Source organism: Trachypithecus francoisi, unplaced genomic scaffold (genome assembly GCF_009764315.1).
Source record: "Trachypithecus francoisi isolate TF-2019V2 unplaced genomic scaffold, Tfra_2.0 Lachesis_group2, whole genome shotgun sequence".
NCBI lineage: Eukaryota > Metazoa > Chordata > Mammalia > Primates > Cercopithecidae > Trachypithecus > Trachypithecus francoisi.
In genome coordinates, this window is record NW_022681465.1 from 134,568,788 (window position 1) to 134,593,222 (window position 24,435).

At 43.2% G+C, this 24,435-nt stretch overlaps 2 protein-coding genes across 3 annotated transcripts in view; one reads left to right on the top strand and one right to left on the bottom strand.

Moving 5' to 3' along the window:
- The window catches only part of ITK (IL2 inducible T cell kinase), an 82,282-nt gene extending 79,690 nt beyond the window's left edge, over window positions 1-2,592 (bottom strand). Inside the window, exon 1 of one of the 2 annotated variants that reach the window (XM_033180482.1) lies at window positions 2,300-2,592. In XM_033180482.1, coding sequence (XP_033036373.1) covers window positions 2,300-2,437 — 138 coding nt within the window. In that variant the 5' untranslated portion in view covers window positions 2,438-2,592. The remainder of the gene's footprint in view (window positions 1-2,299) is intronic. The other variant, XM_033180481.1, reaches the window with a different exon arrangement.
- A 14,522-nt stretch (window positions 2,593-17,114) lies between these two features.
- FAM71B (family with sequence similarity 71 member B) lies at window positions 17,115-21,162 on the top strand. Its single transcript, XM_033180483.1, has 2 exons — window positions 17,115-17,852; window positions 19,835-21,162. Exons 1-2 carry the CDS (start codon window positions 17,235-17,237, stop codon window positions 21,044-21,046), a joined length of 1,830 nt encoding a protein of 609 aa, XP_033036374.1. The 5' UTR covers window positions 17,115-17,234; the 3' UTR covers window positions 21,047-21,162.
- The last annotated feature ends 3,273 nt before the right edge of the window (window positions 21,163-24,435 follow it).

Here is a 24,435-nt window from a genome sequence, read left to right on the forward strand (position 1 = left end):
GGAGGCGGAGCTTGCAGTGAGCTGAGATCCGGCCACTGCACTCCAGCCCGGGTGACAGAGCGAGACTCCGCCTCAAAAAAAAAAATAAATAAATAAAAATGAAAATGTTCTTCCCACAGGTGTAATGTTATTTACTTATGAGTAATATTAATGCACTCTTGTGCACAAATTGGTGGCCCTAAACGATGTAGTATACATAAGACATGAACAATAATAACTCACATATATTACCTTGGATAAATTTCAAATTAATCAGTTTCTATAATAATTAAATAATTAAAGAGATACTATAAAAATGTTATTTATAAGTGTAAACAAGGCATTAGAAAACAAGAAATTTGATGTTTGGACATGTATTTTCTGTATCTTACATGGAAGTATTAGAAACTACAGCCTAGGGCTCCCCAGAACGAAGTAATTGTCTGGGAATTTTTCATAATGCTCAGATAAAGAAGTAGGGTGATTTTACAACCTTGTCTACTTGCAAATTATGACCAATAAAATTCTGAATTAAGGCCATCTGGTTTTGTGATTATTTGCAAATAATATTGAGCTGAATTCACAAACAGGTCACAAATAGCAATTGGGCTAAGGAATTGTTAGTACTAACTAAATAAGATGATACTATGTTGAATCAGGAAAACAAACTGGTGAAAACTGTAAAATGGGCTTTGAAAAAAATGTTTAAAGGTACATGACTGTTCTTTCAATATGAAACAAAAACTTTAAATGTTCCATTCACAAAAAAGCATTGAGTAATGCCATGCGATTTATTAGCTCTACATGATAAATCCCCCAAGTTCACAAACTGGGCTCCTGGCCACCTGGCAGAGGCCTCGCACATAATTCCATGTGTTTTCTGATTGACTGGTAAATTGTGATCAGTAAGAGTCTGACAACAAGACAAGCAATTCTTTTCACTTTTAAAGAGGCAGCACTATTTCGCCTGCAACTTTTTTTTCTTTTTTTCTTTTTTGGTAATTCACCAAAGACATGCAACACCTGCAACTTTAAAAAGTGAGGCATCCATAGACTCTATACCCAGCCTGACCTCCTTTGGAGCTCCATCTCATGAAATGCTTTAAAGCCTGGCACGCCGAAGAATCCCAAACTCATGCCTCCACCTACTAAGTCAGACTCCAACAAAGAATCAGAGCACGTTTGTTTCTAAGTGACCATCAGGCACCTAATATTATTTTCCCTTCAGTAAAATATAAGTGATAATCCTTGTCCTACCCCACTAATGATGTAACAATAATATAACCATACAGTAAGGAATCAAACATGCTTTGAAAAACTGCAGCATAGGGCTAAACAAGAGCCACTGCATCAAGCAAAGAAGTTTGAAAGAAGAAAGGGATCTTGAAGGTTGTTATTTCCAGTTTTTTCCTTTGATAAAGAAAGAACCTGAAATAGGGGGTAGACATTTGTCCAGATTGGATCACCTACTGAGAAGTAGTTTGGTCTCCTGACCCTTTGTCCAATGCTTTTTCTACCAAACTACATTATTAGGATTATTCCTGTTGCTTTTGTTATTACTGATGTTAAAGAAGCGTGAGACTATTTTGAGATACAGAGACAGACTGACCTAGCTAAGCAGCCATACTCTTCTGGGTAAGAACCACTGGTCTGCACTGCAGAAACTTTGTTCTTAATAAACCTGGTGTCCTAGGAAGTCTACCAAGAGATGAAGAGGCTTGCCATTGTGCCTTACAACTTTTAGACAATTAAATGCCTGGGGAATCTTATTTCAAGATTGGGCAAGTGACGAGTATTGAGACAGAGTTATTCATGAAAACGTTAACATGGAACCCCAAATTTAACCATTCTAAACACCAGTTTCTCCCACTAAAAAATAAGCAAGCTGGGGTAGATCATCCCATCGAATGCTAATGTTGTGTTAATCTAAGTTTCATTAAATTTAGTATGTTTCATTAAATTTAGTATGTTTCATTAAATTTGGTATGTTTCATAGAAAGTTCAAGTTTTAACGAATCATAATACTTGCTACCTAAAATGTTATTAATAATTTAAAAATCAAACATAACCTTGCATGGGGAAAAAGCTGATGAATATTAAATTTCCAGTTTTTAGAACTGAAATCGCCTTGCACACCATTTCACCTCTTGATTGCTTTCTGCATTCTCCTCTGATTACTTTTACTGTACTTTTTATGTTGTTATAACAAGCACATTTGTGTTTCCTGTATTCTATTGTATGCTATGTATATACTTTTGCATTAGCCCAGTCCAAACATAAAATACTATGCGAAAAAAGACAAATGAAACTGCTCACATACCCCATGACGATCCTCAAAGTATGCCAGGCTGGCTTTGGTTAACACAAAGAAGCGGACTTTAAAGTTCGAGGGAGAAGTTCTTCTCTTTTGTTGGGATTTCTTGATGAGCTGTTCTTCCAGGAGGATAAAGTTGTTCATGATCCAGTTCTTAAAACGTGATGCACCTTGGGCATCACCTCTCAGCACAACCAAAGGAAAGAGTTTTGGGGCAAAGAATGCAATGTGGAGGCAGTTGATCTTCAGAGAGCTGCTCAAGGGCAACTTGCCTTCAACGTTATCTTTCTATCAACATTCAGCCAACATAGTTGAGCTTCTCCTCTGATGTCAAAGGCCATAACCACATCCTTTCAAAATTCACAAAATGAGGAAGCATATGTAAAAAATACATACAGCCTTTGCTATATGGCTTGAAATGATATCTGAAAAACTGTAGACTCAAAATTATGGTAAGGATTACAGTTTAATCTTTATAGTTCCTGGTTTAATCTACCCAGCAGTTAAAATCTGTAGCACAAGTGGTAAGGACAATGTGTGGTTTTGCTTACCATGATATACTCGGCAACCATCACAGTGCCTGACACATAAAAAAGATGTTTAAGAAAAATTTGTTGAATGGATCATCAACAAATTGGGTTGGGCAATTAAAAGAGGTAATGAGCACAAAACCCTCACACATTAAAATGAAAAAATATGTTGCTGAAGTTTATTAGTTTTTAAGATTTAAATTAAAGCCCATAGAAATTTCTCAATGCTACATGTAGATGATTGCCTTTCTGTCCTGACATTTTGTGGAACAGTGAAAAATAAGCGAATCCTTCAGAATGGCATAATAAATAAAGTATATGTGGGCTTCGAAGACAGACAAACTTGTGTTGGATTCCCAGATCTGTCACTTACTAAGCCGTTTCTCTTTGAACAAGCTATGCCTCCTCTGATCCTTAGCTTCCTTGTGAGGGTCCCTGGGAGGACTGAATCCCATACATCTTACGAATGGTGGGTGCTAATCACGCATGTTGCCTTAGAGTTAGTACATAGTTGAAGTACAATGTGTGGCATTTACCTCCACCATGTTAATAATCAAGAGATTTTAGGGTAAGCAGAGATGGCATGTACTAGGTAGTGATAAACAATAAATGAAACAATCATTCTTGCTGTATAGGAGTGAAATTCTCCGATGTTTGTTTTTAAATGTAAATTACCAGACAACAGCCTTATTTTATTTCATATACTGGATGCCCCAGCATAATCAAGACACTCAGGAGGGTAGGGTACAGGTATATTTTAAATGACCTCCCCTATTCTGAGATTTCAAGACATATGTGTGAAAATACACTGCTCAAACAAGATAGATTTTTTTTTTTCCCTGAATATGGGCTCGAGGTAGGGATTGCTACTTTTCCCAAATATCTACTCTCTCCTTCATACTAGAGTAACTGACTGAATCCCTGATGGTTTTCTGGACATCTGGCCATCAAGAATAAAGACTACAAATTTTAGCCTCCCTAGTAGCTAGGTGTAGTTGTATGACTGTCTTCTGGTCAACTGAATGTAGCAGAAGTGGTTTGCACAACTTCTAGGAAATTTCCTTAGTGGGATCTGTCATCCCCTTTTCTTTCCATTTCCCTGCTGCCTTCTGACTAGAATGTTGAGGTGACAGTTGGAGCTGAAGCAGCTATCTAGTATCATGAGGTGGAAATTGAATGTTGAGGACAATGGAGTATAAGATAGAAAGAGCCTGGGACCTTGGTGACTATGGATCTTCCATGCCAGTCTTGGATTACCTTTTTTAACATCTATTTTCTAAGTCTCAGTTATTTTGAGGTTTCTGTCACTACCAGCAAACCTAGATAATACAGTGTTATCTTCTCAAACTAGACTACAAACTCCTTTGAGAGAAGTACATTTTATACCCGCTTGGTTCAGATGAAAAGATTTACAGACTTCACAAAGTATTCTCATCCGGGAAAACAAAACATCATCAGTAGCTGCTGCAATCATTAGGAATCTTTCATTTGATCAGTCTCCATGGAGTGCCATCATAAGTAATTTTATTCTCTTTCTCATAGAGCCATCAAACCCACTAACTCGGAATTGTCTTTGCCAACTTTAAATTGTAAACTTAGGAAGCTCAATTTTTTTTTTCTCACTTTAAGGAAAACATAAACAAAAAAAATAGTCCCTTTGTTTGTTTTTGTTTTAAAAAGTTCACTTCCCAGGAGCCAAATTCAAGGAGCTCCCACTTGCCAGGGGAACAATTTAAGTATCAAAAGGAATAATAATTGCCATGAATTGAAAAACAGCAAAAATGTTAAAGCAATGAGTTCAAAAGAGAATTGAAAAAAGCGTCCCAACCTTTTGATCACTTTTGGAGGATGCTGAAGAACCAGCTTGTTTTTATGAAAACTGGAAACAAAGGAAAAGAATAAAACATGTTTCCTGCTTTTCTTGAAGAACTATCTTTCAATTCAGTAATCAAGTATTTAATGAGGAAGTCCTTTTTTTCCGAGAAATCAATCAATGAATGAGTGATAGAATATTATCATTTTACAATGCCAATGAAATAATAAATGTAGGCAATGATCACCAATGACTGTTAAAATTATTATGCAAAAAGTCAATACAAAAATGTGTAACTGTCATATGAAGCTGACAACACGGTAACACGCTGATCAATCTTAAAAGAATGACAACCAGATGTTGTATGTCTCCTGAGGTGATGCAAGATGAAGTACACAAAACCAACAACTCAGGAGTCTTGCCAAGAGAAAACAAAATCAAACACAAATCTAATCAAACTTCGAGATATAAATTCGAGTTTACAGGAAATACAAGAGACAAATGAACCTGACAAATGACACTGTGGAGATGCAATTGGGTAAGTCCAGAATACAAAACATGCTAAGGACAAATGATTCAGTGTCAGTCACAAATAAGTCATAGAGGGTGGGGCACAGTGGCTCATGCCTGTAATCCCAGCACTTTGGGAGGCCAAGGGTGGTGGATTGCTTGAGCCCAGGAGCTTAAGACCAGCCTGGGCAACATGGTGAAACCCTTTCTCTACAAAAAATACAAAAAGTTAGCCAAGCATGGTGGCACATACCTGTAGTCCCGGCTACTCGGGAGGCTGAAGTGGGAGGATCATTTGAGCCCAGTGGGTGGAGGTTGCAGTGAGCTGGGATTGCACCACTGTACTCCAGCCTGGGTAACAGAGCCAGATTCTGTCTCAAAAAACAAAAACAAAACAAAACAAAACAACAGCAAATAAGTCAGAGGGTGAACCCTTAGATTAAAAGAGACTTTCAGAGACATATGAGCATGTTTGGACTTTGGATTAAGAGTCAAGCAAATCAATTGTATAAAGATGTTATGAGACAATTAGACACATCTGAATGCTAAATCAATGTTTGATAATACTGAGAAACTTGTTATTTTTAAAGATGTAATAATAGGCTGGGCACGGTGGCTCACGTCTGTAATCCCAGCACTTTAGGAGGCTGAGGTGGGCGGATCATGTGAGGTCAGGAGTTTGAGACCAGCCTGGCCAACATGGTGAAAGCCCGTTTCTACTAAAAATACAAAAGTCAGCTGAGCCGGGCGCGGTGGCTCAAGCCTGTAATCCCAGCACTATGGGAGGCCGAGACGGGCGGATCACGAGGTCAGGAGATCGAGACCATCCTGGCTAACACGGTGAAACCCCGTCTCTACTAAAAATACAAAAAAACTAGCCGGGTGAGGTGGCGGGCGCCTGTAGTCCCAGCTACTCGGGAGGCTGAGGCAGAAGAATGGCGTAAAAACCCGGGAGGCGGAGCTTGCAGTGAGCTGAGATCCGGCCACTGCACTCCAGTCCGGGCGACAGAGCGAGACTCCGCCTCAAAAAAAAAAAAAAAAAAAAAAAAAAAAAAAAAAGTCAGCTGAGTGTGGTGCTGTGTGCCTGTAATCCCAGCTACTTGGGAGGCTGAGGCAGGAGAATCGCTTGGACCTGGAAGGCGGAGGTTGCAGTGAGCCAAGATGGTACCACTGCATTCCAGCCCAGGTGACAGAGCAAGACACCATCTAAAAAAAAAAAAACAAAAAAAGATATAATAATGGCACCATTATCATGTTAAAATAGTCCTTATTTTGCATAGAAACATACACTGAATTATTGATAAAACAGTAAAATGTTTATGATTTGCTTCATTATAATCCAGTGGAGGGGGAGAAATCAGTAGGGGAAGGGATGAAAAATGTTTGACCATGACTTGACAATTGCTAAATCTGGCTAATGGGTACATCCTTATTCTACTCTCCTTGCACTGATGCATGTTTGAAAATTTCCATAATAAAAAGTTAAGAAAAGAAAAAGAGCCTGGGCGTGGTGGCTCACACCTGTAGTCTCAGCACTTTGGGATGCCGAGGAGGGTGGATCACCTGAGGTCAGGAGTTCGAGACCAGCCTGGCCAGCATGGCGAAACCCCGTCTCTACTAAAAATACAAAAATTAGCCGGGTGTGGTGGCAGGTGCCTGTAGCCCCAGCTACTTGGGATGCTGAGGCAGGAGAATAGTTTAACCTGGGAGGCGGTGGTTACAGTGAGCTGATTGCGCCACTGCACTCCAGCCTGGGTGACAAGAGCAAAACTCCATCTCAAAACAACAACAACATAAAGAAAAGAAAAAGAAAGCCCAGTTCAGTTCAAGGTAATAATCAAAACTCCAAACATGTATTTAAACTGATGCCTTTCCTTAACTTTAAATGGGTTTGCTTCAGGATTTGAAGCACGTTGGCTTTTCCACCATGTCCTAACCTCTCTTTTCCCACACACAAGCCTGGTGTCTGACCCACCTGAGTTGGAAGCTCAGGCTGGAGGGAAAAGAGGAAGAGGGGCAAAGGGTGCAACATTTGTGAAGTTGCAGCAGTAATCTGGGGATGATGTCCTTGGGATGTGGTGGATGCACAATTGCTGCTTTTTCTTGTATGTTTCATGTGCTTTGTTGTTTTTAGAGATTTTTCAGCTGAAGATTGTGACAACTGTTCCCCTGATGTGGGAGATGCCACTCTTCTTGGCCAACGAGCCCAATCCTCAGCTCTTGGGTTTCAGCTGTTCCAGCTTCCATCAGGATTCAATTGCCCACTAGGTTGTCCTCTTGGGTAAAATTACCTTGAAAATGAACCACAGAGGCTGGGCATGGGGGCTCACGCTGGTAATCTCAGCACTTTGGGAGACTGGGGTGGGAGGGTCCCTTAAGCCCAGGAGTTCAAGACCAGCTTGGGCAACACAGGGAAACCTCGTTTCTATTAAATAAAAAGAAAAAAGAGCCAGGCACGGTGGCTCATGCCTGTAATCCTAGCACTTTGGGAGGCTGAGGCAGGCGGATCACTTGAGGTCAGGAGTTCGAGACCAGCCTGGCCAAGATAGTGAAATCCTGTCTCTAGTAAAAATACAAAAATTAGTTGGGTGTGGTAGCATTCGCCTGTGACCCCAGATACTTGGGAGGCTGAGGCAGGAGAATTTCTTGAACCTGGGAGGTGGAGGTTGCAGTAAGCTGAGGTCATGCCACTGCAATCCAGCCTGGGGGACAGAGTAAGACCCCATCTCAAATGAAGAAAAAAGAAATGGAACCACATACCACTTATTCCCTCCCATAGATCTACTGGAAGACTCAGGCCTCCTTTCCCAGCCAATGATGGATATACCATTTGCCCCAAGTAGAGGCCCCTCTTCCTCTGACACCGAATAAGTAGCTCTTCTACAAACTTTCACCATTATGTTTCTCCAAGAGGGATTTAGACACTAGTCCTTATAGCTGCAAAACTCTGGAACTCACACCAAGCTCACTGAACAGTCTCTTAAAGTTCCTTTTGGTTGGCTTCTGGTAGATAAGCACCCACCCGCCTTCCCCCGTGGGCTAGAGGTGAGAGGAAACGCACAACCCCCAACATTCTCTCTCTTGCTTTTTCATACCTTGTTTTCTAAAGGCTGGAGGTGGGCAAACGCTATCACTGGCAGAATCTGTTTTGCCTCTTAATGTGTCAAGTATGGATGGAGGTACTTCATTCCCTTTATTATATTAATATAGGGCTTTGGGGCCTCAACTGAAACTGGGTTGGAAAAAACCTAATTTAACCCAATTTCTATAACAAAAGAAAAACCAATTCAACCTGGCACTGCTGGGTCCCCTGGTATTTAACGACGACATCAGAGGTTTTGGTTTTCATTCCTTAGTTCTGGGCTGGTTTCACGCATGGGCAAGCTTGTCCTCCATGGCAGCAAAATGGCTGCTGGGCTGACATCTTATCAGTGGAGCTAGATCCTTTTCCTCATAGTTCCAGTAAAAGTCCCATAATTTTGAATCATTGGCCTAACTCAGATGATATGCTCACATGTACCTCAATCATTAGAGCCAAGGCAATGGAATATTCAGTTGACCCATTCCAGGCCTGGATGCAATCCTGGATCTGGGAGTGGGGTGGAGTCAGCCCTATCCAGCCACATGGACCTACCCATCCACAGATGGGGGAGGGATGGTTCTCTGAGGAACACTAGAGTGTTTCCACTAGAGGAAGGGGAATGGCTGCTGCATCAGTGATAAATGATTGCTCTCTTACTGTTACCTAAAACCCATCTTCATTGCTTTATCTTTTGAAGTCCTACAACTCCAACCTTCTCTAGTCCGGGAGCTTGCCCTTTGGATAACTGCAGGGCCCTCTTGTGTCCAGGCCAAAGAGATCCTTCAATTGTCCTCTTTGGATGTGGCTGTGAAGCCCTTTAATTTCCTTGTGGTTCCCATCCAAACTTAATCAGGTTTATTAATATCCATTTAAGAGTCATACCCAGAATATTTTGGCACATATATAACTTATTTCTTCTGAAAACAACAACAACAACAACACCTTCTGTTTGCTAGAGCTATCAATTCTAAGGGTGAAAAATAGCATGAGCACAGAGAGGTATCTGTAAAAGATGTTTATTGCACTTTTTTTTTCTCTCTTTTTGAGACGGAGTCTTGCTCTGTCACCAGGCTGGAGTGCAGTGGCGCGATCTCGGCTCACTGCGACCTCCGCCTCCCGGGTTCAAGCGATTCTCCTGCCTCAGCCTCCTGAGTAGCTGGGATTACAGGCGTGTGCCATCACGCCCTGCTAATTTTTTGTATTTTTAGTAGAGATGGGGTTTCACCTTGTTAGCCAGGATGGTCTCAATCTCTTGACTTCATGATCTGCCCGCCTCAGCCTCCCAAAGTGCTGGGATTACAGGGGTGAGCCACCACGCCTGGCTATTGCAGTATTCTTTTTGTAATGGAAAACACCTATCTGTGCATCAATGAGAGACAAGTAAAATAATCTATGGTGCATCCTTACAATGGAACACTACAAGGTTTTGGAAACAAATAATGTATATTCATAATGTATCAACCTAAAAAACTTCAGGATATATTGTTAACATGGAAAAGGTGCAGAACAATATGTTTGGCTTGTGTGTTTTACGTTTTGTTTTTACATACAAGTCATACATATTGTTCTGTACCTTTTCTAGGTGTATTTTATTTTTATATTAATGTATATTTAAATGCACATGGTGATATCAGGAAGTTTGTATATCAAAATTCCAGCAAATAAAACTGGAAAGGTAAAGAAATGTTTTGCTTTTTAATTTACAAAATTTAAAAAATGATAAAATGGAAGGATTTTTTACTTTCCAATTTAAAATAAAAGAAAAATGATTTGTCAGAAATCATTGGTTTGATTTGTAGAAGACAATAATGACTGAAATGGCTAGTAAATTTAGAGTTAATTTTTTTGCAATAGATATATTTCTGATAACAAAAGTAAAGTATATTCTTGGTGGAAAGAGCAGACCAGCAACTAAATAAAAATTACATCTAATCTCACCCTTCAGAAATAATCAATGTTAATATTTATTTTACATTCTTCCAGTATTTTTTCAAAGTTAAATTTAATATTTACTTAGAATAATCATGGTATCCCAGCTCCTGGATCAGTTACCTCTTTCTACCTGTAGACAGTTTCTGTTCTTTTTTTTTTTTTTTTTTTTTTTTTGAGACAGAGTCTCCATCTGTCACTCAGGCTGGAGTGCAGCACCCAGGCTGGAGTGCAGTGGCGTGATCTCGGCTCAATGCAACCTCCACCTCCCAGGTTCAAGCGATTATTGTGTCTCAGCCTCCAGATAGCTGGGATTACAGGTGCGCACCACCACGCCCAGCTAATGTTTGTATTTTTATTAGAGGTGGCGTTTCACCATGTTGCCCTGGCTGGTCTCGAACTCCTGGCCTCAAGTGATCCACCCGCCTCGGCCTCCCAAAATGCTGGGATTACAGGCATGAGCCACCGCGCCCGGCCTGATCTTTATTTTTATCTTTAATGTTAGGTGTTTTATTGTGTGTGTGTGTCTGTGTGTGTGAATTTAGCTGCAAGTTTCTTCAATGTAACATTAAATTAATAATATGTAAACGGAGGCAGGACATCTCATGATTTGCAAACAGAGCAAAACAGGGAGCCGAGACAGGGAAGTTGTCCTAAGCCTGTGTGAACAGGGAAGGATTCCGCTTGGGAGTGGGGCCGAATACGCGGAGCAGGAAAGAAGCAAGACAGGAGTGGGGGATGGGAGGGGGACGACAGAGGGCGCTAGTTGGACCATAATGTTGAGAAATAAAATTAGTTTGATCCCCTGCCTGACTTCTTTTTTGTATGTATACCAGCTCATTTTCCTTTTCAACCCGAGGCAGAGAGGCAGGCTGATTTGCATACTGGTCCTCAGGGGAAGAGTTAGGTGATGGTCTTTTCTCTTCTGAGCCAGAAGGTAAGGCAGAAATCAGGTTGGCTTCCTGAAGTCCTAGGTGCCCCAGGCTGACCGCAGCTCAGCCCACGCCACCTCGGCTGAGCAGCATTGACATAAAAGTACTGTGGATTATATTTTAGGCCAGGGGATTTACCCAGCCAGTACATACTGTGTATGGTATGGAAATCTCCCCACCCTCACATCCTGCCTAGTTGGCAATGCTCTCCTGGGCTGCATACTCATTGAAAAGGCTATATATAGCTGTCTACTTCCCTTGCTTTTCAAAATCATAGATGAAGAATAAAAGTTATTGACTTGAAACCACTTCCCACAATGCACATTTAGACTTCAGCCACCTATAATCTTGTATGTCTACATATACGCAGTGCCTTGTATATACTGTTTTGTGTTACCACCCTTCACAGCTCTTCAACCTTAGGCTCATTTAAAATATATGCAAAACTATCCTTAGAATTGTGGTTCTGATCGTTTTTCTTCTTAAGAAACAATTATTGTTGGTTTTGAATATAGTGGTAAAGGGTATTAGAGTCACCATGCATTCAACTAATTTGTTATCACTCTACTGTTTATTTACTTGCCCTCCTATTTTCTTCTCTTTCTTCAGTGTGTGTTCTACCGGCTTGTAAGCTCTCTAAAATTTGGATTCTAGCTTACACATGCTCTACCACATTCCTCGTCAAGAAAAATTACCCAATACTTGTAAATAAAAATCAAGCAAAGCAGGCAATATGTACTTCTGATGTCATATTAAAGCCTTGTTTAACATGCCTGCCTGGGGATTATTTAATTATCTAAGAGAATGAAGGAAGACAATGGGATTGGATCCATAAGTCAAGACTGAAGTATTGCTATTTTCTTTTTTTTTTTTTTTTTTTGAGACGGAGTCTCGCTCTGTCGCCCGGGCTGGAGTGCAGTGGCCGGATCTCAGCTCACTGCAAGCTCCGCCTCCCGGGTTTATGCCATTCTCCTGCCTCAGCCTCCCGAGTAGCTGGGACTACAGGCGCCCGCCACCTCGCCCGGCTAGTTTTTTGTATTTTTTAGTAGAGACGGGGTTTCACCGTGTTAGCCAGGATGGTCTTGATCTCCTGACCTCGTGATCCGCCCGTCTCGGCCTCCCAAAGTGCTGGGATTACAGGCTTGAGCCACCGCGCCCGGCCGAAGTATTGCTATTTTCTTCAATAACTTTATTGAGATATGTTTAATTGACCATAAAACTCATCCATTGAAAGTGTATAGTTTGGTAATGTTTGGTATATATTCACAGAGTTGTACAGCCCTCTCAATTTAATTTTTAGAACATTTTCAACACCTTAAGAAGGCTTTTCACGACTGATGAAAGTCTCACTCTTTGAAGGGAATGTTCTAGAAATGAAGTCTCCATCTTGCTGCTTCCCTGAGACAGCAAGTTGACCCAAGGTAGCTCCTGTTACCAGTTTCTTTCACACACACACACACACACTCTCATACACACATACACACACTTTAAATTTATCACTAAAAAACATACGATGTACCGCATATGCTATTTTGCAACCTACTTTTTTGTGTGTGCCCAGTATCCCAGGTCAAGCAACTTGCTTTTTCACTTGCTAATATTTATTGGAAATTGTTCGATTTCAGCATACCTAATAGTTGCCTCAAAGTATGTGTGGTGGCTGAGCACTTCTCATTACTCTCACTGCTATCACGTACGTCTTACCCCAAATCATCTCTTGCAGGAGTTGCCCCATCTCTACTGCTGTCTTCCCTGTACTTCTACAATCTCTTTTTAGTATGGTGACCAGAATCATCTATATTTATGGTTTGGATCATCCCCCGTTCAGAGCAAAGCCAAAGACCTCTCAGAGCACTATAAGGTCCATCCAACATGATCTGCTCATCCACCACCACCCCAGTTGCCTCTCAGCCTCATCTCCAACGACCCTTCTCCTCACTCTACTTTCATCACTGTAGCCTGCTTGGAGTTCCTTAAACATACCAGGCATGCCCTCATCTCAGGGTCTTGGCCCTTGCTGCTTCCTCTGACTGAGAAGTTCTTTCCGCATCTTCATGGCTTCCTCTCCAATCTACTTTATGTCTTCGCTCAAAGGTCACTTCTGGGCCCATCACAGTGGCTCACGCCTGTAATCCCTACACTTTGGAAGATCTGAGGTGGGAGGATTGCTTGAGGCCGGGAGTTTGAGACCAGCCTGGGCAACACAGCAAGACCCTGCCTCCACAGAAAATTTAAAAACTAACAGGGTATGGTGTTGTGCACCTGTAGTTCCAGCCACTTGGGAGGATGAGGCGGGAGGATGAGGCAGGAGGATCACTTGAGCCCAAGAATTTTGAGTCTGCAATGAGCTGTGATCACATCACTGCACTCTAGCCTGGGTGACACAGCAACACCCCATCTCTTAAACAACAACAACAACAACAACAACAACAAGAAAACCTTTCTTGTTGAGCATTCTTTAACCACCACCTTCCCCTCCCCTACGCACACTCCCATCCTGCTTGCCTACTTTTCTGCAGCACTTACCAGCATTGGACATGCCATTTAATTTATTGGTTTATCATTGGGAACATATCAATGTTTTCCTGAACGTATCAAGAAAAAAATTGTTTACTCTCTGTATACAAGCTCCAGGAGACCAAGAATATTTGTCTATTTTGTCCATTGCTATATCTAAAAGAGATTCTGGCACAAAGTAGGCAATTAATCATATTAATGGAGTGAATGGATACATTTATGCTGCATTGCATTTATATGTTTGTGTCCTATTTGTCCTGTTAGTGTCACCAGTCTAGTATAGTTTAACAATTGCCACATTTTGGGATGTCAGTATGCTTTTGGTCTCATATAACCTTGCTGAAATTGCTTGTAACTTCTTTTTTTGTTGTTGTTTTTGAGACAGGGTCTCACTTTGTCACCCAGGCTGGAGTGCAGTGGTGCAATCTTGGCTCACTGCAGCCTCCACCTCCCAGGCTCAAGCAATCTTCCTGCTTCAGCTCCCCCAAGTAGCTGGGACTACAGGCGTGTGCCATCATGCCCAGCTAATTTTTTTTTTTTTTAATTTTTAGTAGAGATGGGATTTTGCCATGTTGGCCAGGCTGGTCTTGAGCTCCTGAGCTCAAGCAATCCTCCTGCCTTGGCCTCCCAAAATGCTGCGATTATAGGCGTGAGCCACCATGCCAATCTGCTTGTAATTTTCCTGAGCCTTCATTTTCCCTCTATAAAATAGATACCTGGCCTGGTGTGGTGGCTCAGGCATGTAGTCTCAGCATTCTGGAATGTTGAGGTAGGCATTCCAGAATGCTGAGGTAGGCATCTCCACTTGAGGCCAGAAGTTAGGGACCAGCCTGGCCAACATGGCGAGACCCTATCTCTACAAAAAAGCCAGGCACGTGGTGGTGCTGTGCTTCTGGTCCTAGGTACTGCTTGAGGCTGAGGTGGGAGTTTCACTTGAGCCTGGGAGGTGGAGGTTGCAGTGAGCTGAGATGGTGCCACTGCACTCCAGCCTGGGCTCCAGAGCAAGATTCCGTCAAAAAAAAAAAAAAAAAAACGGTAACGGGGAGAGACCTACACTTTTAGTTTTTTAGAGACAGGATCTCACTCTGTTGCCCAGACTGGAGTGCAGTTGATTGAGCCACTGCTCAGTCATAGCTCACTGCTGCCTTGAACTCATGGGCTTATCCTCCTGACTCAGCCTCTTGAGTAGCTGGGACTACAGGCATGCCACCATGTATAGCTAATATTTTTTATTTTTTGTAGAGCTGAAGGTTTTGCTATGTTACCCAGATTGATCTCTCCCTCGTGGTCTCGAGTGATCCTCCTGCCTTGGCCTCCCAAAGTGCTGAGATTACAGATGTGAGTCAAGGCACCCAACCAGAATTAAAATGTTTAGAAGAATGTATCATGGCAACAGCATGCCTGGCTTGTAGTAGGTTCTCAATCATACAATTATAGTTTCTCTCATTATTAATTATTCATCAGAAATGACCGTATGAGAATAATATATGGCTATGTCTATATACAGCTCCACCTTCTTATTTTTTAACAGAATTGTGTTGACTTTTAGTTATGATTCAGTTATAATAGAATATATGCCACTTTGTTTTTTCTTTTTTTTCCCCAAAAAGTCATTCAATATCTTCAGAAGAAAAAATTTCAGCTTTTCAGAGATAGGAAACTTTATCTGCATTTCCACTTTCTAGGGGGTCACAAACAAAATACTTGCTCATTAAATTTTGTTGAATAAATAAATGGAAGAATGAATCTCAATGGACACAAGTAAGTTTATATTTACTGCGAAGCTGCAATGTGCCAGGCACTGCAGTTGGCACTGGGGGATATAAGAAACAACATTTCGTGGTTGAAGTTCATTTCAAGACCTCCACATGGTAATCATTGAGTTTGGGGGAATGTATGTTTATTGCAGAAGTAATTCTCTAGCTGGGGGAGGGGGAATTTGGACTCTTCACCTTGTGCAAAGTAAAACAAAACAAAGCAAAAACTCCAGAAAGATGTCTTTGCCATCATTTCTCAGAAGAGCTTTAAAAAGAAACGGAACGTCAGTGGTTTATCAAATAGACATCAAAAGTGAAGCAGCAGACATATCCGTGTGGGAAATCCTGTGGTGATTCAAGACCTCCAAGAATTCCTGTGGTTCCCAGTAAATCCCCACACATGTCGCTAACTACCAATGACACTCACTTTGATGCAGAATGAGATTCTCAGTGAGCCGTGCAGCTTGAGGAAGAGAAAAAGGTTGGACCTAGAATCCGGCTCTGGACTCTAACCTCAAGCAAGACAATCTTGAGCCTCAGTTTTCTCACTCTAAAATGATGTTTTAAAAGATAAACCTGCTTCTGGCTGGGCGCGGTAGCTCACACCTATAATCCCAGCACTTTGAAAGGCTGAGGGTGGATCACCAGAGTTCGGGAGTTCAAGATCAGCCTGGCTAACATGGTGAAAAACCCTTGACTCTACTAAAAATACAAAAATTGGCTGGGCGTGGTGGTGGGCACCTGTAATCCCAGCTACTTGGGAGCATGAGGCAGGAGGATCGCTTGAACCTGGATGGCAGAGGTTGCAGTGAGCAGAGATTCAGCCACTGCACTCCAGCCTGGGGGACAAGAGTGAAACTTCATTAAAAAAAAAAAAAAAAAAAAAAAAACCGCTTCAAATGAGAGAATAGTTGAGAAAATCCTCCATATCCTGAAAATCACTGCCCAAATGGAACCCTGGCTCTTTAATTCTGATGGAGAGCAGAAGTCCCTTGGGACCATTCGTTCAACAACTATTCCTGAGTGCCTGCTGGCACTGTGCCACCTACACACTGGGAACACAGAGATCAGCATCTAGACAGCACCCCTGCCCTTAGCAAGCACACCTTACATGCCCAGGATTTTATCCCCAGGAAGCAATTCAGCTGAAGCAAAATTTTTTTTTTTTTTTGAGACAGAGTCTCGCTTTGTCGCCCAGGCTGGAGTGCAGTGGCCGGATCTCAGCTCACTGCAAGCTCCGCCTCCTGGGTTTACGCCATTCTCCTGCCTCAGCCTCCCCAGTAGCTGGGACTACAGGCGCCTGCCACCTCGCCTGGCTAGTTTTTTGTATTTTTTTTTTAGTAGAGACGGGGTTTCACCGTATTAGCCAGGATGGTCTCGATCTCCTGACCTCGTGATCCGCCCGTCTCGGCCTCCCAAAGTGCTGGGATTACAGGCTTGAGCCACCGCGCCCGGCAGCAAAAATATTTTTGCAAGAAGATGATCCTTGAAGGGGTATCTATAACAACAGCAAAACTGGAAAGAACCCAGATATTTATACAAGCAGAATGACTTCATAAATTATGCGTCCCAGCATTTTGATTGAAAAAAATACCCAGCCTACCCACACCTACACCCCGGCAAGGTCAGCTTCACCCCTGTGTGGGCGTTGATTTGTTTTGCGGGGGAGGCTGGTGACCCTGACTTGAAGGGATAGTTGCATGGAGGGTAGGACAAAGGGGTGTGAGATGAGTGCAGGTCACAAAGGACTGCAGAGGATAAATGCGGTGGTGCCAGGAGATTTAGGCAGAAGCCCTGTAGGGAGATGGGCAGTTACCTTCTCTCCCTCTCTCTCTTGGGGACTCTATTTGTGGCTGGTGGAGTTGTCTTAAATGAAGAGAACCGTGAGCAATGAATCGTGTTTACCTTATTACACAGCCCGCAGCTACTATTCAATGAGTGCGTTCAAAACCTCCATGGGGGACCTGCAGCGACAATTGTACAAGAGAGGAGAGTACGACATTTTCAAGTATGCACCCATGTTCGAGAGTAATTTTATTCAGATAAACAAAAAGGGAGAAGTGATTGATGTACACAACCGTGTCCGAATGGTGACAGTGGGCATCGTCTGCACCAGCCCCATCCTCCCACTTCCTGACGTCATGGTGCTGGCCCGACCAACTAAAGTCTGTGAAGAGCATGTCAGACAGGGCTGGTTTGCCAAGGGGAGAGGTCGCAGGCCCGTCAAGAATCTAGAGCTCACGAGACTGCTTCCCTTGAAGTTTGTGAAGATCTCCATCCACGATCGTGAGAAACAGCAGCTGCGCCTGAAACTCGCCACTGGCCGTACTTTTTATCTGCAGCTGTGTCCCTCTTCTGACACACGGGAAGATCTCTTTTGCTATTGGGAAAAACTTGTCTATCTCCTGAGGCCACCAGTAGAGAGTTACTGCAGTACCCTAACACTTCTAACTGGGGACACAGCACCCGAAGACAACAAAAGCCTAGTGGTAAGCCTCTCTAAGGCTCGAGAACACAGGGCAGGGTTCTTTGGGGGAGCGGTTCAAAGCCAGTCCTACAAAGCCTTTGGTGCTTTCTGAGGCCCACCTGGAAAAAGTATTGCATTTGCAAGGGCTCAGGACCAAATGAGCCACTACTAGGGGACTTACCACACTGGGAGGTGGGAGGGCTTGTTCAAAGTGTCCCATAAGACTGAATTTCAGAGACCTTAGGTATCAGCTACTCCAGTCTTACATCCAGGGTTGAAATCCTTTCTACACCATCCTGATTGTCAGTCTTTTCTTGAACACTTATTACCCCAACCCAGGTGGTCTGATTTGCTGTGGAACTTTTCTTTATTTGTATAAATTTAAGGGGTGCAAGTGTAGTTTTTTTTTTTTTCGTGGATATCTTGTATACTGGTAAAGTCTGGGCTTTTAGTGTAACCATCATCTGAATAATATACATTGTACCCACTAAGTAATTTCTCATCCCTCACCCCTCCCACCCTTCTGAGTCTCCAACATGCAATTGGAGACTGTACAGTTTTTTGTGCATTTTTTTTTTTTTTGAGACAGAGTTTCACTCTTATTTCCCAGGCTGGAGTGCAATGGCATGAGCTTGGCTCAATGCAACCTCTGCCTTCCGGGTTCAAGAGATTCTCCTGCCTCAGCCTCTGAGTCTCTGAGTAGCTGGGATTACAGGCACCTGCCACCATGTCCAACTGATTTTTGCATTTATTTATTTATTTTATTTTATTTTTATTTTTTAGTAGCGATAAGGTTTCACCATGTTAGCCAGGCTGGTCTTGAACTCCTGACCTCAGGTGATCCACCTGCCTCAGCCTCCCAAAGTACTGTGCAATATTTTTAACAATGAAGAAGTCTTTCTTCCATTTGAGTCAGTCTGTCTCCCTGTGACTACCAGGCACTGATTTCTGTGTCAATCAGCACACCCTGCGTGTGTGTATGCACATGCACAATCTTAGTAGACACCAAAATGTAAAGTGAGTGTATCCCTTGACTGTGCAATCCCACTTCTGGAAATCTGTCCTGCAGAATATGTAAAAATAAGTGTATAAAATACAATGTCCAAGGATGAGGAATTGTATCAGTACTTTCTCTGGTACTGGAATTGCTCAACCAAAATTGAGTGACCATTGAAGGGGTGGTGTAGATGGAACGTGGCAACAAATGAGAGCAAGACTTAGGCTTAGGCCGGGTGCAGTGGCTCATGCCTATAATCCCAGCACTTTGAGAGGCCGAGGAAGGCGGATCACCAGAGTTCAGGAGGTTAAGACCAGCCTGGTCAACATGGTGAAATCTCATCTCTACTAAATATACAAAAAAATTAGCCAGGCACGGTGTTGGGCGCCTGTTGTCCTAGCTACTCAAGAGGCAAAGGCAGGAGAATCCCTTGAACCTGGGAGGCGGAGGTTGCAGTGAGCCGAGATCGCGCCACTGCACTCCAGCCTGGGCGACAAAGTCTCAAAAACAAACAAACAAACAAACAAATGAAAACTTAGACTTGATGATTTTAGAGATTCTCCTTCTCCTTCTCCTTCTCCTTCTTCTTTTCTTTTTCTAAACAGTGTCTCACTCTGTTGCCTAGGCTGGAGTGCAGTAGAGTGGCGTGATCTTGGCTCACTGCAGCCTCCGCCTTCTGAGTTCAAGCGATACTCCTACTCCAGCCTACTGAGTAGCTGGGATTATAGGCACGTGCCACCCTGTCCAGCTAATTTTTTGTATTTTTAGTAGAGTTGGGGTTTTGCTATGTTGGCAAGGCTGGCCTCAAGCGATCCTGGCCTCAAGCGATCTGCCTGCCTCGGCCTCCCAAAGTGTTGGGATTACAGGCGTGAGCCACCATGCGCAACCTAGGTTCTTCTAATTATAAGCCTTTGAATTGTTCAGCTCCAGGATAAGAGAGGAGCAGAAAGTTCTGATCTCCCTTTCAGTCATCTCTATCTCATCTGTTTCTCTTCCCCTTGGTACAGGCTGCAGAGCTCCACAGAGAAGGGGATCAGAGTGAGACGGGGCTCCACAAGACTTGTGATGTATCTGCAGCCACCTCTTCTGCTTATGCTGGGGGAGAGGGAATCCAACATGCCTCCCACAGAACGGCTAGTGCAGCTTCTCTATCCCGGGGCACTCCAGGGACTGCTGAAGGAGCAGCAGCAAGGACAGCAGGTGGCATAGCAGTCGCAGGAACAGCAACAGGCCCTAGAACAGATGTGGCAATAGCAGGGGCAGCAACAAGTCCTGCAACAGGCGCTATGAGCATAGCAGCAACGAATTCTGCAGGCCCAGGCCAGGTGACCACAGCGCTGGCGGGAGCAGCCATCAAAAATCCAGGAGAAAACGAATCCAGCAAGTCCGTGGCAGGTGCTGCCAACATATCCTCAGATGGTATTAGCTTGGCCTTGGTGGGTGCTGCAAGCACCTCCTCGGCAGGTACTTCCACCTCGATGGCGGGGACCGCCAGTCTCTCCCAAGACAGCAGCTTGAGTGCGGCGTTTGCAGGCAGTATGACGACCCGAAAGTGTGCAGCAGAAAGAACTGAAGGGCCAGCCGTGGGGCCCCTCATCTCCACCTTGCAGAGCGAAGGCTACATGAGTGAGCGAGATGGAAGCCAGAAAGTTTCCCCGCCCAGTACTGAAGACTGGAATGAAAAAAAGGAAAGAAGAGAAAAGAAGGACAGACATCCCAGTAGGAAAAGTTCTCATCACCGCAAGGCAAGTGAAAGTCACCGCAGGACAGCTGGGGACAAGAATCGGAAACCGTCGTCCCGCCGGTCCGTATCTGGCCATAAAAACAAGAGAGATGACAAAAAAGAAAAAGGGCACAGCCATGTGAGGGGCAAGCGACATGGCTCCTCTCGCAAGAGCTCCACCCACAGCTCCACCAGAAAGGAGTCGAGAACAACTCACGAACTGGGGAAGAACCGATCTGCATCCAGCACAGGAGCTTTACGTAAGAAAGCCAGTAAGATCAGCTCGTTTTTAAGGAGCCTCAGGGCCACTCCTGGTTCAAAAGCAAGGGTCACATCACACGACAGAGAGGTAGATATTGTGGCTAAGATGGTGGAGAAGCAAAACATAGAGGCCAAAGTGGAGAAAGCCCAGGGTGGCCAGGAGCTGGAGATGATCAGCGGCACTGTGACATCCAAGACCACGGAGACGATCATCTTCGAAACCAAATCCATGTAAAGAGGAGCCAGGGCTACAATTGCCCAGGGACCTGGGAAGTATCCCTAGAGGAGCCCATCCCAGCTTTCTTTACTGCAGCTCAAATAATAAAGGAAATCATACAACTCCAAAAGAAATACAATCTCCTGTTTGAACTTTTCTGCCCATAGCCTGCTGGTGACCTCACAGTGGCTTCTGTGATGGTGGCTACGCTACAGCCGGAGACCCCAGCCTCCAGGCAGGTAGAGCCCCACCACCCACCCAGGCCCAGCAGAGCCAATGTGAGTGTTCTGCTTTGCCTCAATCCCTTTCTTCTGTTGCTTCCCAGAGATTGTCAAAGCCACAGGCGAAGAGCTGGGATGCACCACTGGCACCATGTCCCCACACCCATTCTCCTCTTTCCTCTGAATGCCCCTGAACATGGACCTTCAGTCCAGTCCTTAGCCTAAGCAGAGACAGGATTCACCTCCCCTCAGGGGATATGCAGGGTAGGAAGGAGCAGTGCAGCAGTATTTGTAGGCAACTGGAATAGGAAATCTACTCATCTAGATCAGGAATTGGCAAAGTATGTTCTGAGGTCTAAATCTTGCCAGCTGTCTGGATTGGTAAATAAAGTTTTATTGGAACATAGCCACAGCCATTCCTTTGCATATTGTCTATGGCTGCTTTCACACTAAAAATGACAGCTCTGAGTAGTTGTAATGGAGACCATATGGCCCGCAGAATCTAAAATATTATCTGGGCCTTTAAGAAAATGTGTGCTGACTCTTGATCTAATCTTAACAAGCCTTCCTCCAAGGTGTAAACAGTGGAGAAATTCTCACATATGCTTACCAGTAGACAACTAGGAGAATGTTTACAGTAAAACAAGTTGTAATAGCAAAACCCTCGAAATTGCCCAATGTTCCTCAAACAGGAGAGTTAATAAATTGTGGAATGGACTACAGTGCATAACCTACAATAGTGAAAATGAATGGCAGCTCTACATGTTAACATGAATAAATCTTTATTTTTTATCTTTTTGAGATAGAGTCTGGGTTTGTCACCCAGGCTGGAGTGCAGTGGGGTAATCTTGGTTTACTGCAACCTTGGCCACCCAGGCTCCAGCAATTCTCATGCCTCAGCCTCCTGAGTAGCTGGGATTATAGGCATGCACCACCATGCCCAGCTACATTTTTTGTATTTTTACTAGAGGCAAGGTTTTGCCATGTTGGCCAGGCTGGTCTTGAATTCCTGACCTCAAGCAATCCGCCCTCCTAGGCCTCCCAAAGTGCTGGGATCACAGGCGTGGGCCACCGTGCCCGGCTAGCATGGGTAAATCTTACATAATGTGGGATACTAAAAGCAAATCACAAAAATATATATGATATAGTTCAATTTGTAGAAGAGCTCAAAAATAAGATTCAACAATGGGATATATATTTGCTAAACGTATAGAGAAAAACAAGCAAATGATAATCACAAAATTAAGGATAGTGACTATCTACAGGGTAAAGGGAGAGATGCCTAATATGGGAGGCACACACAAGGAGTTTCAACAGAATAGTGATTATTCTATTTCTTGAAGAAGACAGTGTATTCACAGTGTGTTGTTATTGTATCTTTAACATCTCTGAAATCAGGATTGTTTTTAAACCACTGTCAGCAAGGTGTCAACTGCATATCACTATCACTGCCTTAGAAATGCCCTAATCAATTTATTTCATCAATGTTTTCCTTTTTACACATACACAAGAGAGATTTATGACAGAATATCTAAGACTGAAAGATATCTTTCAATAAGTATGAAATAAAAATTCTAAGTGACATAAAAAGTATTCAGAATACAGAACCATGGGAAAATGTTTAAATATATTAAGAAAAAAATAATCCAAAACGCTGTGTACTAACATGATGTAAATTATGTGTTTGTGTGCAAGTTAATTCCCAGAATAAAAAAATCACACTACATTAGACATGGGATTATAAATTTTAGAAACCTTTATTGTAAAAAATTGTCTTTCCATTTTTAAAAAACCTGTAAAATGAGTCAATGAAAAACATTACATTCTTAACACCAGATAATAAAAGTTGGATTTGAGAAAAATGATTCTGGGAGCCATGTAAGTCCAGGAGGGGAGCACCTGCCCAGCCTTGCAAGTCTTTGCTCATTCTCTGCAGCAGCAGTACCTTGGAGGACAGAAGTTGGGTTTCCAGCAAAACTTAGGAACCTTTGCTGAACACCAAATATGTGTAGTCGAGATGGAGGAGGTGAGAAGTGACATATTCTGGGAGGAGTGGTGGTTTGTCAGTATCAGGGGAATCCCTTCTCAGTTGCTCCAGTGGGCGGCTGGAAAATCTCACCTTGGGATTTTTGATAAATACCATAGGGGCTGAGATTAAGATGTTCTGGGAGTTGACTCTTGAAACAGTGGGTACAGGTAGAAGGACAGAGAGAGAGGTACACGCTCAAAAGTCTGAGAGGGCCTTTGGGAAAACCACCTGAGAGTATGAAAGGTTGGGGGGTGGGGTAGAGGAGAGAGATAAAAGGAAACTCATTTCAAAGCCTTTAGTCTGGAGTTCCAGATTTATAGCTATGCCAGAGTCTGAATTATCCTAGCTACAAATGGCTTAATTTCATACTTGTGTAGACTATGGTTTTATCTTTTGCTTTTCTTTTTTTTTTTCTTTCTTTTTTTTTTTTTGAGACGGAGTCTCACTCTGTCGCCCAGGAGTGCAGTGGCCAGATCTCAGCTCACTGCAAGTTCCGCCTCCCGGGTTTATGCCATTCTCCTGCCTCAGCCTCCTGAGGAGCTGGGACTACAGGCGCCCGCCACCTCGCCCGGCTAGTTTTCTGTATTTTTTTAGTAGAGACGGGGTTTCACCGTGTTAGCCAGGATGGTCTCGATCTCCTGACCTTGTGATCCGCCCGTCTCGGCCTCCCAAAGTGCTGGAATTACAGGCTTGAGCCACCGCACCCGGCCTTGCCTTTCTTCTAGTCTTGTTTTATGCACCCTCCCCTGCCTGAAGGGTTTCTTCAGCGTGAATATAGTTTATCCACCCAAACGCAATTTAAGTAAACTAGAGATGGGGACTTGCCCACCACAACGTGCTGTACCATGTACTTTCTCTGCATTTCCTTTTCTATCTTGATACTTCATCAGAGATAGATGCATAAATATCTACGTATTTCAAAGCAACAGGCCTCTTCCTCACAGGGAGTTATCAATTGGGGCATCAAGTCAATATCCCTATCAGATAAAAGCCAGTACTTTTAACAGCAATATTCGTCACCATGGTAACAATTCTGCTGCTGCAAGTGCAATGAGACAGTGGATGGTTGATTACTAACCAATGTTCCAAACTTAAAGTCTGGCATTACACACATAAGTACAAAGATGACAAAGCGATATTTTGCCAAAAGCAGTATA